Source organism: Aspergillus stella-maris, assembly GCF_047715825.1.
Source record: "Aspergillus stella-maris strain CBS 113639 unplaced genomic scaffold BDV14scaffold_3, whole genome shotgun sequence".
NCBI lineage: Eukaryota > Fungi > Ascomycota > Eurotiomycetes > Eurotiales > Aspergillaceae > Aspergillus > Aspergillus stella-maris.
In genome coordinates, this window is record NW_027396797.1 from 653,002 (window position 1) to 667,632 (window position 14,631).

At 49.6% G+C, this 14,631-nt stretch overlaps 3 protein-coding genes across 3 annotated transcripts; 1 reads left to right on the forward strand and 2 right to left on the reverse strand.

Annotated features, from left to right (window-relative positions):
• Nucleotides 1-84: 84 nt before the first annotated feature.
• On the forward strand, nucleotides 85-5,328 carry BDV14DRAFT_68105 (DNA-directed DNA polymerase zeta catalytic subunit REV3). Its single transcript, XM_073777278.1, has 2 exons — nucleotides 85-428; nucleotides 482-5,328. Exons 1-2 carry the CDS (start codon nucleotides 194-196, stop codon nucleotides 5,266-5,268), a joined length of 5,022 nt encoding a protein of 1,673 aa, XP_073633006.1. The 5' UTR covers nucleotides 85-193; the 3' UTR covers nucleotides 5,269-5,328.
• Nucleotides 5,329-5,814: 486 nt separating this feature from the next.
• BDV14DRAFT_209116 (RNA dependent RNA polymerase-domain-containing protein) lies at nucleotides 5,815-10,185 on the reverse strand (the record flags this gene model as incomplete). Its single annotated transcript, XM_073775572.1, has 4 exons — nucleotides 5,815-9,194; nucleotides 9,242-9,692; nucleotides 9,755-9,869; nucleotides 9,956-10,185. The coding sequence occupies 4 exons, from the start codon at nucleotides 10,183-10,185 to the stop codon at nucleotides 5,815-5,817; spliced, it is 4,176 nt and encodes a 1,391-aa protein (XP_073633007.1).
• A 487-nt stretch (nucleotides 10,186-10,672) lies between these two features.
• On the reverse strand, nucleotides 10,673-14,449 carry BDV14DRAFT_68118 (uncharacterized protein). The gene is made up of 8 exons (XM_073777279.1): nucleotides 14,301-14,449; nucleotides 14,092-14,239; nucleotides 13,321-14,036; nucleotides 13,111-13,263; nucleotides 11,867-13,063; nucleotides 11,684-11,812; nucleotides 11,521-11,637; nucleotides 10,673-11,471 (listed from the first exon to the last, which is right to left on the reverse strand). Exons 1-8 carry the CDS (start codon nucleotides 14,382-14,384, stop codon nucleotides 10,851-10,853), a joined length of 3,165 nt encoding a protein of 1,054 aa, XP_073633008.1. The 5' UTR covers nucleotides 14,385-14,449; the 3' UTR covers nucleotides 10,673-10,850.
• Between the last annotated feature and the right edge of the window lie 182 nt (nucleotides 14,450-14,631).

A 14,631-nucleotide genomic window follows, 5' to 3' on the forward strand; every position in this document is an offset into this window, starting at 1 on the left:
ATCCTAGTCATGTGATCAGGCGTTCTTCCCGCGCCACTCTAGACGCGTCTGTTCAACGACATCCGGATTCTTCGCAATCCTTGCGATTTTTACATCTTCCTATATTTTGGATAACCTTTCTATTATGCTTATGGCTTATGCTTGTCTCCGCTCTTTGCTGACAGCTTTCGCTGTAACAAAATCAGCATAACCCATGGAGCCCTTCCAAGTGCGCCTAAACTGTGTGGATCATTATCAGGCAAACGCATCAGCTCTCGATCCTCCTTTACCTTACAGGGAAGGGAACAATGACAAAGGCTACCTGCCTAAGGTCCCTGTGATTAGAATATTCGGCACGACAGAAACAGGGCAGAAAATCTGCGTTCATGTGCATGGCGCATTTCCATATCTCTATGTACAATATGACGGGGACTTGAGCCCCGAGGCAGGTTGGTCAGACTTGTCTTCATTGTTGTTTATCGCCAACTGACCCCTATACTAGTGCGATCTGCCGCAAGGAACCTACATATTTCTATAGACCATGCGTTGGCAGTTAGCTACCGGCGTAATGCGTACGACAAAAAAGCGGCTTTTGTCGCTCATGTTACCTTAGTGAAGGGTGTTCCCTTCTATGGATATCATGTGGGGCATCGATTCTTCTTCAAGATATACTTACTGAACCCTATTTACACCACAAGATTAGCGGACTTGCTGCTTCAAGGTGCCGTGATGAAGCGTCCCCTTCAGCCATATGAAAGCCACATGCAATATGTGCCACAATGGATGTGCGACTACAGTTTGTACGGCTGCGCCTTCATGAAGTGCAGCAAGGCCAAATTCCGCTCTCCCGTACCCGAGTATTTTGATCTTTCTGATCTATCCCATCGCTGGCATGATCGGTCAATACCACCAGACTGGATTTCCGAAGACGTGGTCTTGTCCAAGCAAAGTCATTGCCCTCTCGAAGCCGATGTCTGCGTTCAGGACATTCTGAATAGACATGATATCAGCGAGCGATCTATCCACCAAGACTTTGGAGAGTTTCTGCAACCCATGACGATGAACGAAAAGCTTGTTCCAAGCATGAGTGGACTCTGGCAGGACGAAAAGCGCCGGCGCAAGAAACGACTCGGACTCGAAGACCCGGAAAGCAGCCCGTTCGGCACCGAAGACTTGGTTTCATTTTCATCTGACCCCCGAAAGAGCTCCCAGGGAGATTGGGTCCACAGAGATGAATTTCAGCAATTACTTCGTCAAATCTCTGCCGAGGAAAGACGTCAGGATCAAGACCGTGAAATACCCATAAATGGGCTCCTCCGGGACCATCCTCTTGAGAAGAACGTCAAAACTGCTTTGGAGAGCATTGAAGATTTCTATCCCAACGCAGATGGGTCTACAAATTTGCAACTGCCTTACTACAGCGGAACCGATATAGTCGAAGAGCACATCGGTGATCTCGTCGACGAAAGTGCTGTTAGACTTGCCAATTCGAATGCGGACCCCGATTCTGCCGATGAGGATGGTATGGTCGACATATTTTCCGATGATGAAAATGAAACGGACAACCTGGATCCAGTCGATGACATGCAGTTGGTTGAGCTCGTTGACGCTCCTCCACAGGGTACTGGACGGGCGCGTTTCTTTGACGAGCCGGAACGTAACCATTCCGACAACCTGCAAACGCCGTTGACGCAAGATGCTACACAGGCGGATGCCACGAGTCTCGAGAAACATGTCCAAAAAATGGAACGGAATGAGCGTGCATCAACCACTCTACCTGCGTACGTTGAGGACCAGGACGTTTCTACACAGAGGCTATTGCGACCTGGTCTTGCTCCAGCCCGTGAGATGGACCTTCAGGAGGATAGTACCCCGAAGAATCCCGCATCAAGCAGCGCCGAGCAGCCACACTCAAGCCGACGGAGCTTCTCCTCGCAAGCGACAATCCGCCCCAAAGGTAACAGCCAAACGGGCACTTTAAAATTTCCAATTGTCAAAGATCCGAATGACCCCATGACGATTCTGCGCTTCAGTCAAGAAGCGTCAAAGTCGAAAGACCTGGCTAGCATGGTGGCGAAGGAGAGTAGCAGTCCAAGCAAAAGCGATAGCACGCTGCAGCCGCCGTCATTTACTGAGACGAATCCTGGTAGTTCACCTAATGTCGTCGCTAGCGAGCTTGCCGACACAATCTTGGAGTCTTTCAGTATACCGCCAAGGACTCGCTTGGGGTTTTTGCGCCAACAATGTCCGAGTCCCAGTGAAATTTCTACAACGTTACAGGCCTACGGCCAGCCAAGTGTCATCTATCAAAAAGCATACTATAGCGCAGACAGCGATGTTCCTGATCGCCCGCGGGACTATGCCGGAAGGGAGTTTCGGCTGGAAGGTTCTGGTATTCGCTTTCTTAATAATTTCGATCGTACTGGCCTACCCGCAATGATAGACGAGCAGGACATAGCGCCAAAAGAGAGACGTGACTGGCAAGAATTCGACCGCCAACTGCGCGAAGCTTCTACAGCCAAGATCTGGGAGTTTGCTCCGACGCCCCCGAGTCGTTCAGAGGTTATCGCATGGTTTGAAGACCAGCAACGCCAACACTCAAGCACAAACACCAAAGAGCGGCGTAAAAAGAAAGAGTCCAGAGTCAAGGCATTGTCACAGATTGAAGGTCCAACACAAAAGAATGATCATGGCTTCAAGTACTCACAAAGTGAGAAATCCACCAGTGTTGAGCATCAAGCCCAATATATGAGCACCATGAGCTTAGAAGTCCATGTGAATAGTCGTGGAGTGCTCGCACCGAATCCAGAAGAGGATGAGATAGCCTCGATCTTTTGGTGCATCAACTCCGAAGACGAAGCCCTCGATGATACCGAGTCTCTCCCAGGAATTCATACTGGTGTTGTGTTTCAGGGAGAGGAAGAGCGTCCTGAATTGAAGATCTCCAAGGCGCTGAAAATCAACTGGGAGCATGAGCCCACAGAGCTCGATCTAATCAACCGGTTGGTTGATATCGTTCGCATGTATGATCCCGACATTATAACCGGATACGAGGTGCATAATAGCTCTTGGGGGTATGTCATTGAGCGGGCGAGGAAAAAATACGACTTTGACCTTTGCGATGAATTATCGCGCGTGAAATCGCAAGCCCACGGGCGGTTTGGCAAAGAAGCCGACAGATGGGGCTTCGAGCATGCATCATCTGTTCGGATTACTGGGCGACATATGATCAACATTTGGCGGGCCATGAGGAGTGAGATGAATTTGCTGCAATATACGATGGAAAATGTTGTTTTTCATCTCCTGCATCGTCGGATACCGCACTATTCGTTCCGCGACCTTACGAAGTGGTATCAAAGCGACAAACCACGAGACTTTATGAAGGTTATCAACTATTTTACTTCGCGCGTACAGATGAATCTCGAGATTCTCGATGCGAATGAACTAATACCGAGGACCAGTGAACAGGCAAGGCTGCTTGGTATCGACTTTTACTCTGTGTTTTCCCGCGGATCTCAGTTCAAGGTCGAGTCGCTCATGTTCAGAATTGCAAAGCCAGAAAACTTTATGCTTGTTTCGCCGAGCAGAAAGCAGGTTGGTCAGCAGAATGCGCTTGAGTGTCTTCCTTTGGTTATGGAACCGCAGAGTGACTTCTACACGAGCCCGCTTCTTGTTCTGGACTTCCAATCACTATACCCAAGTATCATGATTGCTTACAACTATTGCTATTCGACGTTCCTAGGCAGAGTTCACTCTTGGAGAGGACGAAACAAGATGGGGTTTATGGACTACAATCGGCAACCGAGGCTGCTAGAACTGCTTAAAGACCAAATCAACATCGCGCCGAATGGCATGTTCTACGCAAAGCAAAATGTGCGAAAGTCACTGCTCGCTAGAATGCTCGCAGAGATTCTGGAAACTCGCGTGATGGTCAAGACTGGAATGAAGCAGGATAAAGACGACAAAGCGCTGCAGCGTCTCTTGAACAATCGACAGCTCGCACTCAAGCTTATTGCCAATGTTACTTACGGATACACCTCAGCTTCTTTCTCAGGAAGAATGCCCTGTTCTGAGATTGCGGACAGCATCGTCCAATCGGGGCGGGAGACGCTCGAAAAGGCGATCGCCTTGATTCACTCTGTTGAGAGATGGGGTGCTGAGGTCGTATATGGAGATACGGACAGTCTCTTCGTGTACCTCAAAGGTCGGACTCGGGATCAGGCCTTTGATATCGGCGAAGAAATCGCCAAAGCTGTCACGGAGATGAACCCGCAGCCGATCAAACTCAAGTTCGAGAAAGTATACCATCCATGTGTGCTTCTTGCGAAGAAGCGGTATGTTGGCTTCAAGTACGAACACAGAGATCAGAAAGAGCCCGAATTCGACGCCAAAGGCATCGAAACCGTTCGTCGCGATGGCACCCCTGCAGAGCAAAAGATTGAAGAAAAGGCACTCAAGCTCCTCTTTAGAACAGCAGATCTGAGCCAGGTAAAGAGTTACTTTCAAGCCCAGTGCACCAAGATCATGCAAGGCCGAGTGTCAGTCCAAGACTTCTGCTTTGCCAGAGCAGTGAAACTGGGCACCTACAGTGAAAATGGAACACTTCCCGCCGGCGCCCTCATCAGCACGAAGAAAATGCTCGAGGACCCTCGCGCAGAACCTCAGTACGGCGAACGCGTTCCCTACCTGGTTGTTACCGGCGCCCCGGGCTCGAGACTTATCGATCGCTGCGTACCCCCCGAAACCCTCCTACAAGACGCCCAGCTGGACCTCGACGCAGAATACTACATCACAAAGAACCTCATCCCGCCTCTAGAACGCATATTCAACCTCGTCGGCGCCAACGTCCGACAATGGTACGACGAGATGCCGAAAGTCCACCGCATCCGGCGCGTCGAGGGCAGCAACGCGCTGGTCCCAGGCGGCAGCAAAAGTACCATCCGAACCCTTGAGTCCTACATGAAGGCCTCAGCCTGCATAGTCTGTAAGGATAAACTCTTCGATGCCGAGATCCCCGTTTGCACAGACTGCATGCAGAGACCACATATCTCGTTGCATGATCTTGTCTCGCGCCAGCGGCAGGCTGAGCAGAAGGTCGCGAACCTCGAGCGCGTCTGCCGCTCTTGCATGGACGTTCCGTTCGGGGATGAAGTGAAGTGTGATAGTCTAGACTGTCCGGTTTTCTATGCGAGGACAAGAAGCGTCGCGCATTGGAGGCACACTAATGCTGTGCTTGGTCCTGTGATTGACCTCTTGCAGGATAATTGCGGCGACAGATTGGATTGGTAAGCTGCCCTATCGGGAAGACACGATCATGGACGCCCAATTGGCTCTTTTTCAGCAGGCACGGCCTTGAGGCACTGCTCAGGAAGGAACGACTGGGAAGGCATCGTTTTGGGAAGGAACGAACTAGGTTCCACGCATTAGGAAGGCGTGACCCCTACACGTGCACCTTCCTCGAAAGTTGGATACGACTTTTAACGAGGCAACCACGACCCGAAGACACGAGTTAGGAAGGTGCGCTCTGGGGTTTGAACAAAATGGAAGGCGCGACCCAGGTGCACGCTCCTTCCTCAGAGACCACATTGGCGACGCCGCAGCGGCAGTTTCTATACATGTTGCAGTAGCGAATACTCTCTTTCTTACGCTTGAAGTATTGAATAGAATATTTTCAGGATACCCTCATTCAACGAATAGACAAATAGACAATTCCGATTATTATGTTGACACTTATGTCGCGATTACTAGCTTGTAGTATGCATCAATTCGATCGAGAAGCACAAATAAAAGGAGAGAAAGAAACAAATCAACGCTCGTGGACGCTCAAAGAACGTATCATTGTTGCAACCATCGCTTCGATAATGATAAAACGCCAGCTAATCTGCCCAGTTCATCAATTCCAAGGGGGTCGTCGCCGCCATCAGATTCTTCTTCCACCATCTCGACGATGCCGTTCTTCTTGACCGGCTCCTTGATCTCCTTCACCGACGGTGTCTCCTGTATGTTCGCTGCAGGTTTGACTTTCAGTGGTTCAAGTGTGTGATCGCAATGACCGTTCAACTTGGTGCTCGCCTCCTTTGCTGGTTCACTCTCATTGAAAACTTGAATAGCTTTCTGCGGGTTGGCAGTCCAGCCACCCTCGGTAGGATCGCGGTCGAAGTCTAATAATTCTTCGTGGACCGAGCCTGAAGGGAGTACAAGAGACGCAGATGGTGTAGATGGGGTGCCTGAAAGGCCGAAATCGAGAAGGCTCTCGAGAGAGTCAATGCTAGGGTCATTTGGAAGTCTGATGTTGTCTGGTATGACGATGCGGCTGCGTGGCTCTTCATGTAGGTTGAGGCCGAAGGGGTCATTGTCTTGCTGTTCCTCGCCTGCAGCCTTGATATCCTGCGTAGACGGCTCGAGATTTGCTGAGCCGCTGTCATTACCAGAAACGCCAGTGAACTGGCCTGTTGAGAGCGTGGTTTTGTTGTCCGGATCTTCATAATGACTAACGGCAATTTGACCCAGGATCTTTGGGAATATCCAGGGAAAACTGATCAAGGGTAGTTCCTCGTACTTTGGCGGGGGCATGACGTTAAACATTTTCTTATCTGGCGGGTTCTCTTTGCGGTGCTTGTCTAGGGCTGCGGCCATCTCCTCATGTGTGACGCGGTACATAGCGAGGACAAGAGGTGCAATCATGTCGAACGTTCGACCTCCGACTTTTTCGTAGGCCCGCTTTTTGAAATCCTCTAGAAGCGCCGAGGAGATATCTCCCATGTCTTCATGAAACTTGTAGTCCCTGCTCATGTTAGAGTGGCCCAGGACAAAAGTCGACCAGACCTCGAACTCCGTCTTGATCTCATGCTGTGCCATGATTCGACCAATGGAAGTGTCGTATTCACCTTTGAGCTCCCTAGCATATTTGTAGAGCTCACTGGACACTTCTAACTGAGCATTTAGTATCCGCTTATCGAAGTTCATCTCAAGACTGGGCACAAAGTCGACCCGCTCCACAGCGTCGTAAAGCTGGCCGAGTATCTTTCCTGAGCGATATGAAGAATTTTTCCTCTCCATAAAATGAGGCCAGTTGTTGGGTTTCAAAGATCGCTTCATCACTGCTGGTGTTCCCGACTTGTTGTAGTCGACCGCGTCTGAATGAAGCTGTGCGAGCTCCATGCACTTTGCTTCGTTGACACCATCCTCGAGGTAGTCACCCCAGGCCAGGTGAGCGTGGGCAATACTAGGCAGACAGTCATTCTTCATGTACATGACAAAGAACGAAGTTATATTGTCTACAGTGACATCACGGTCGAGGTCTTGGGCTTTTTTGCCGGTGTAGCTCATGGGCTCACGGGACCAGTCATCTGGTAGCAAATCTTGGTCCCAGACCACAATGTAGTCGTCCCCATCGAGATCGCCGCCGGAGCACATGCTCGCAACATCACGGTCTCCAGTCTGTGGCAGGACAACCAGGTCCTTGAGATACTGCAAGGCAGGGACATTGACAGCTCTCACCACGCGAATATCACCAGGGTGAAGAGAAGGGTTACGAGCCAAGATGCACACTCCCTCAATGACTTCGTACCTTCCACCATCTTCGGGACGGTGTACCTGGACGAATATTTCAGGTAATGCCGCTATCTTCTCCTCGCGGGAGGCGTGTGCCTTGGGAATGTTGTCCGAGAAGTATCCCTTCAAAGTAGAAGTTTCATCCATACAGCCCAGTAGGCATGCAGCTTTCTCGAGTGCTATTTTTGCCTTTTCCTTGAGAGACTTCAGATGCCATGCTCTCCACAATGTCAGAAGGGAAACCACAAATGGTTCGTTGGACCTCCTAAAGCCGTCTAAGACCATTTGGCTGATGGTGAGAGTCGCTTGATTGGGGTCAACATACTTTCGGAGTAGACATACTGCTTTTGGATCACTTTCCATCGCTCCATCCAAGTTTCGCAGCATGCTCTTGAGCTTCTGGTGGAACACCGTATCGGAAACCCCAAGAGTCGAAAGTACAAGAATCAGTTGCCGATTCAGACTGGCAAGGGAGTACTGAGACCAGCGGATGATCTCTAACCCTTTGTGAAGAGCTGCAAATTTGAACTGGCTATCGCGAATATGTACTTCCTGGCGACGTGCGTCTGGTGAGACAATAAGCATACCTTTGCAGCCTCCCAGGCGGAACTGGTACGCCGATGGAGGCTCCCCATTCGGAGTCTTGATCTTGAGTTCCGACATAGCCATTTGAGCTAGGAAATTTGATATCTTGCCGACACCGTCTGAAAAGGTGTAACCATTCCGTTCAACGTCGTCAATGCGGACGACGTGAGCGGTGCAGCCAGAGACCGCTCGAGTGGTAGAGAAGCATTGACCCAGTCTAGCGGCATGTTTTGCAATATTTCTGATGTGGCTGAACTGTCCCATCCAAGCGCGGATACTAGCAGCAGTGACGCCGTCCTTTGGGGCAAAGAAATACGCACCATGCTCGCGGAACTGGGAGTTTCCAAACGCAAGAAATTCATAATGCGTACTTCCAAGAGTGATACCATTGGCTAGTGTTCTTTTAATGCGGGTGAAGACTTCATCCATGGTGTTGTCCGCAGCGGAGTAGATGCGACCACGATACTTCTCATCTGTAAACCTGATTCGAAGGAAGTTATCAGAAAACTCGATAAAATGTCGGATCACGCGGTTTGAGATGTCCACAGAGGGCACGCTGTAGTATATAGTGCTTGGTGAAATTCTTGCGGAACGCATCTGACAACAATACGACGGTACCTTCCCTGCGGTTATCCCTTTGAAGAATTTGATGTCAAAGATTTCCATCGGCCGGTAGTAGATCTTCTTTTGTAGAGAGATATGCTCAAGAAGCTTTCTTGCTTGTTTCTCTCCCAATTCGACAAGCTTCAAGACAAACTCCTGCGTCATGGTGAATTCAGAGAGAACGCCCTGAGATATGCATACTTCCAATTGATAGCGAACTGCAAAGGGTAGGTGAATGTGATTAGAATCAATGAGGTCTTGCAAGGAGCTAAAAGAAGAGCCCGAATCTTCTGGTTCAAGATCTATCCAGTCCCATACGGTCGTTGGCTGTTTCTTGACATCACAATGAACAGTGAAACGATCTGTCTCCTCGACGACGAGGTTATAATCACGTAAGTCATCGCAGTAAGACTTGAACTTCCCACCATGATCACAATTCTTTGGGTAGTTTATTCGGAAGGCATTCCAACGTCCTTGTCAGTGTTAATGGCAGTAAATAATTCTCGTATCTTCAACTCACCGATATCAATAATAGGGTTTTGTCTCCGCAGACTGATGGGTAAATCCGCAAGTTTGTCGGGGTTATGCACAATATTAGTTTGTCTGAACCAAGCATCCGACTCCTTCCACGACGTTTCCTCGATAAATGTACGGTCGAGGTTCGTGATCCGACGGTGGTACATGGGTGGCGAGCTCAAGATGGTGAAGTGTGATATGCTTCGAGTCGAAGGATTTTTGACTTGATAGAACTTTTCAAGCTGCGAAAAGGGTACCTTGAGGCGATACTTCTGTGGAGGCACTTGATTACCAGCGCTTGGTGTGGGAATGTCAAAGTACACAAGTAATTCTTTGTACTTGAGGTTCAGAGCCACATATGCATTTCCGGATGTTGTCGACCCCACGGTTCGCATTGGCACCATCGTTGTCTCGTCTATAAGAATCCCGATATCTAGCGAGGTGATTGGTATTCTCTAAACGAAGGAGAGTTGATGAGTAGAGTTCTTGACGTAGTAAAGCTTCAGGAGACACTCACAACTTCCATTGGGGAACTATGACCAAAACGAAGGGGGCTAGGTATCCGATCAAGAGGCTTAATATCGAGAGATAGTTGTAAAGTAACTGTTCTTCCATCATGAAGAGCGATGCGCCTGGGGTTTATCCAAAAGTCGGTCGACGGAGGAGGCCTACTTGAGGATTAGTATCGACAGAAGCAAAGTGACGGCAGAGTGCTCACCGAAAACGTATCTTTCCCTTCGATATTCTTTTCCCGTGGGAGTTCTCCCAGATATCGATAGAGAAAATGGGGCCTTCCTGATTGAAGGCTTTCCAAAGGTCCTGTGTGGTCGCTTCTTGAGGAATGTCTGTGATGAAGACAGCCACGCTTTCAAATGACTTCCAGTCGGGTATAACTTGTTGACGCGGCGCTTGAGGTGCAGGGCCCGAACGAGACCTTGGTTTCTGCATGTTTGGCTCCCGGAAATACAGGCAGATATGCGGTAAACGGGATCTGTAGGAGGACAACGGAAGGACTGCCTCGATTGATTAGCAAAAGGCTCAAGTGGATGATGGAGATCAAGGCCGCCAAGAGGTGATTGAGGAGTGAAGGTGAGGATAAACTCAGAGGGGTGAAGCAATCAAGATAAATTTGGGTTGTGGTCGAGGTCACTATTGATAGTGACTTCGACGTGGAAGAAGTCTGATATAGAGGATCAAAACGTTTGGGATGCGAGGGGCGTACAATGAGCTCAAGTGTTCACAAAGAACTGCAAGGGTGAATGTGTTCAAGGGTCCATGGAGGAAAGAAAGAAGTGAGGTGAAAGTGCCTTGAGCTCAAAAGGTCTCACTTTCCGTTTTGTGTTGACTTGGAGACTCCTGCAGGCACCCGGCAGACAAAGCAATACAGAATTACATATGGACAGGGAATATGCATCAGACACATCCTTCAAGAAAGCCACGGATGCTGAAACTTGCATGATTTTTACGGTCGGTATCATCGTCCCTTCCTTTTAAAACAATCGGGATGAATACTTCCCCCGTAGTAAAGGTCATCATAGGCGTGGGAACAGGATAAACATAGAAAATCATGAGCTTTCAAATAACTAAACAGCGTGATTATATACTCAGTCCTGCTATGTACGTGCATGACCATTCATCTCGGACATAGAAGTGCTGGTAAAGACAAAGTCTTTCGAAAACTCAAGGTCCAGATTCAAGTCGACATCATCAAGACGGTTCTGATCCAGCTGGTGGTTTAATTGACTCCCGCGAAAGCTGTCACGCCGACTGCATGACAAGTCCTCCGTAGACTGTTGGCTTGGCTGGCTATTGAGATCAGCCTCTCCAAGAGGCTGTCGATTCTGGTTCTTTCTGTACCCGGCCCGAGGAGTCGACTCCCGCGATTTTTTGCTGCTCGTATACGGACGCTGAGGTGATCTCTGGGCCGAAGGGAAAGCGCTGTTACGCGATCGCTTAGGGCTGCGGCCGGTAGGACGAGGTGTGCTGGAGTCTGTAGACTCGGCGAGAACGTTTGCCTCCTGACTTTGGAGCGTAGCGGCCTCGGGGTCTGTTTGAGTTTGCATTGGGACAGCCTGCGATTGCCGAGATGAAGGACGAGGACGTTGTTTGCCCGAGGTTCGAGTCTCCGAAGGTTCAGGCTTGAAGCCCATGACACCCATGAGCCGGCTGATGTGTTGCTGAGCTTCGGAAAATTCGCGCGCTTTGCCGGCTCGCTCTTCTCGTAGGTTTTGTACCTGTGCAGGCGTCAGACTCTGATTGATCAAGGCTCCCTCGAATTCTTACCTTTCGCTCCAGGTGTTGAATCCTTTTATTCTTGGCCTGCAACTCAGCTGTGGCATCCGCTTTTGCATCTTCCATTGTGCGTTGCAAAGCCATGATCTCTGAGTTTCGCTCCGCGGCCTGGGAATGTCAGCAGGGCCCTTCTACAATAAACAGGACAACATACCTCCTCAGCCAATCTTGAACTTTGTATCTCTGCTTCTCGACGCAGCTCCTCGATCTCCACAGTAAGTCTCTGCGTAGTCTCATGAAGCGTGGTTCGTAGGGCCTGGGCTTGGGACACTTCCTCTTGCAGCTGTAGCCATTGTTAACACCCTCTCAATGACACCCTAACTTGTACAAAACATACCTTTTCTTGCAAGTCTCCAGATAGCTCCTCGACATTTGCTTTCCCGATTGACAGCTCCTCGATATCCTTGTCTTTTTTCGCGTTGGTCTCTCTATTATGCTCGAGTTCAGTCTGCAGAGCTGACAACTCCGCTTTCATTGCAGCGATTTCTTCGAGAGAAGAGCTCTTCTCCTCTGAGACAGAGGCCAATTTCGATCTCAGCTCCTCATTTGCTTCTGTTTGATCTTTGAGCTCTTCCCGGAGTTCATCTAGACGCTCGTCTCTCTCTGTCAAAGTCGCAATAACGTCAATCTCCCTTGTCCGGGACGATTCTCTCTCATGATCGAGGGTATCTTGTGATGTACGTCGCAACTCTTCAAGCTCGAATTTAGCCTGAGCTAAGTTAGCGGACAACTCGTCAACGCGTTCAGTGGCCGATGTGGCATGGCCTGCTAAACGAGACATTTCTTCTCGGAGGTCCGAGATAGTGCTTGACGCTTGCTGTAACTGATACTCTAGGATGTGGTTCTGCTCTTTCATCTGCTCTGCCTCTGAGCGATGCCTATCGCGCTGTTCTTCGACAAGCCGGAGAGGAGCCTCGATGTTACCGCAGCGTTGTTCTAGGTCGTAGCAGATATCCTCCACTTTTCGCATTAAGCTGTCATTCACTGTCTGAGTATTCGCTGCTATGACATCTCTTATTCCGGTTCTCCAGTCAGTTCTCGGAACGACTCTCTCCTCGCGAGCTCGAGGATATGAGTTGTAGGTCCGTGATTTTGAGAAGTCAGCCTGTAGTGGCGTGCATTTAGGCTCGGGGAGCAGCATCTTGATCTTGTTCATGAAACCGGTTATCGTCGCGATCTCCGTTGAGCTGGATGGCTGTTGCATGCTCTGGGACAGCATCACACCCGCCCAGAAGGTAGATAGGTCGGATAGCAGATCATTCTCCTGTTTCAAAGCCGAGGCGTAGCAAACATCACTTCCTTCGCAGCTCAGCCTAACGGCCTGTCTGGGAAAGGTGTCCAGCAGATCATTGATGGTATGGCCATACCGTTCAAGCGCCATACCCACAGATTGCAAGTCCGAAAGTCGCAGTCCTTGAAGGACTAGTTTTGAGATCTGTATTTTAGCCACATCTGCTAGATCTCCTGATCTAGTGGACAGGGTCGAAATGATGTATTGCAGCGCGGCCTCCAGACTGGATTGATCTGAACAACTCTGTATGCAGTTAGTACATGCTTTACCATCGATAGGTCTATACATACAGTACAAGCCATCACTAAGCGAGGAATAATTTGCGTCGGGAGAATTTCTAGGACGCTCGGTGCGTTGTCAGACACCAGCCAATCCAGCGAAGCTCTCACCAGCTCTCGAGGCAATGAGGCACTAGGGATAAGCGAAACGAGAAATGATACACCCTAACTATATCAGCGGACCTTGCTTGGCGTGCCGAGGCTCTCAAATATGTGGCTTACCAGCATTTGAACACTGTGACCAATACTATCACGGTTGATCTTCTCAAGAAGCTTAGCAACCTTGATGGAGTTTCCCTCAATCCAGCGTTCCCGTTGCTCCTGGTCAACCCGGTCACATATGCTTATCGCAAGTCGGATGCTTTCGGCTGCCTGTTCTGCCGTGAGATTGCCTTGGCTGGACGAACATGCTAGGATAACTCGCAGGACGACGAGGTCCATGGTCTTCAGGCCGCGCTTGGGACCGAAGAAATGTCTGATATTCTGCAACCAGGTCGGGGCCATTGGACCGCTCTCCAGTATATCGCTCTCACTGTGGAAAGATGCAAGTCTGGAACAAGTTGCCAGGCAGAGGAGGTTTCCCATGTGGTCATCAAGGTTGCGAAGTGTTTTCGTAAGCTCAACCTGAAAGCATGACATTACTTCTTGAGGGAGCTCGAATAGGACTCCAGAAGCCTGAAGGCAACTGGAAATCTGATACAGTGGTCGAACGGTGTCCGCGCAGGGGTTCACTTTCATCCTCTCTATCATTTGCATCACGAATGGCCCAAGGCTTGCGGGCGGAATAATGCCGCGAGGCAGGGGAGAGGATAGAAGTGAAAGGCATACTGGATGACCCTGAATCTCAGCTTCACTGCCTTCCACAGACTGCTGAAGAAACTGGTCAAGAAGATGCGGGTATCTTTGAAGTAAATCGTTGCGAAACCCTTGTTCTCTCGCTTGTTGACGAAGAGTGTTAGCCACATGTTAATATTGCCTTTAAGATAGGCTCACCGAAGCTCGTTAGTAAAGGCGAAGCGAGGCGGGAGCGCGCAAGGCCATCGACAATGACATCCACGAGCGCCCCGACGTGGCATGGCTTTCGAGAAGCCCATGAAAAAAGCACACTCGACGGTGTTTTATGCGTCAAACTATATAGATCCTGGATGAATTCACATCAGCTTATGGGTTCCTTCAACTGATCTATTCGATAGTGGGGTTACCTGGAGCGAGGGTGCATATGGCGCATTCACCAGGCGTTCCACTTCGCGGCCCAGAAGGAAAATTGTGTCTGGGGTTGGCGTCATATCGGTTCGTCCCTGAGAATTATATATACATGTGGGGGAAGCCCGCTATAGTGTTTGAAATTCCCGTTGTTCTCTTGTCTGAAGCAAGAGGTGAAGTTTGTTGATGCGAGCGAAGTCTGCCGCTGGTTGCCCCCTCAACCGCTTTAGACCACTTGACCTCATTCACTTCATGTCCACCACCTCATAGAACAAAATATGATCATCGAGCCGATTCAAGAGACTACTGTTATCTGAATGATTGATTTTC

Coding starts and splice junctions, on each gene's coding strand:
- BDV14DRAFT_68118 (XM_073777279.1), bottom strand. CDS start 14,384: ATGACGCCAACCCCAGACACAATTTTCCTTCTGGGCCGCGAAGTGGAA. Junction 14,037..14,091: donor GCCTTTACTAACGAGCTTCG/GTGAGCCTATCT, acceptor TTCGTCAACAAG/CGAGAGAACAAGGGTTTCGC. Junction 13,064..13,110: donor GCTTAGTGATGGCTTGTACT/GTATGTATAGAC, acceptor AACTGCATACAG/AGTTGTTCAGATCAATCCAG.
- BDV14DRAFT_68105 (XM_073777278.1), top strand. CDS start 194: ATGGAGCCCTTCCAAGTGCGCCTAAACTGTGTGGATCATTATCAGGCA. Junction 429..481: donor GGACTTGAGCCCCGAGGCAG/GTTGGTCAGACT, acceptor CCCCTATACTAG/TGCGATCTGCCGCAAGGAAC.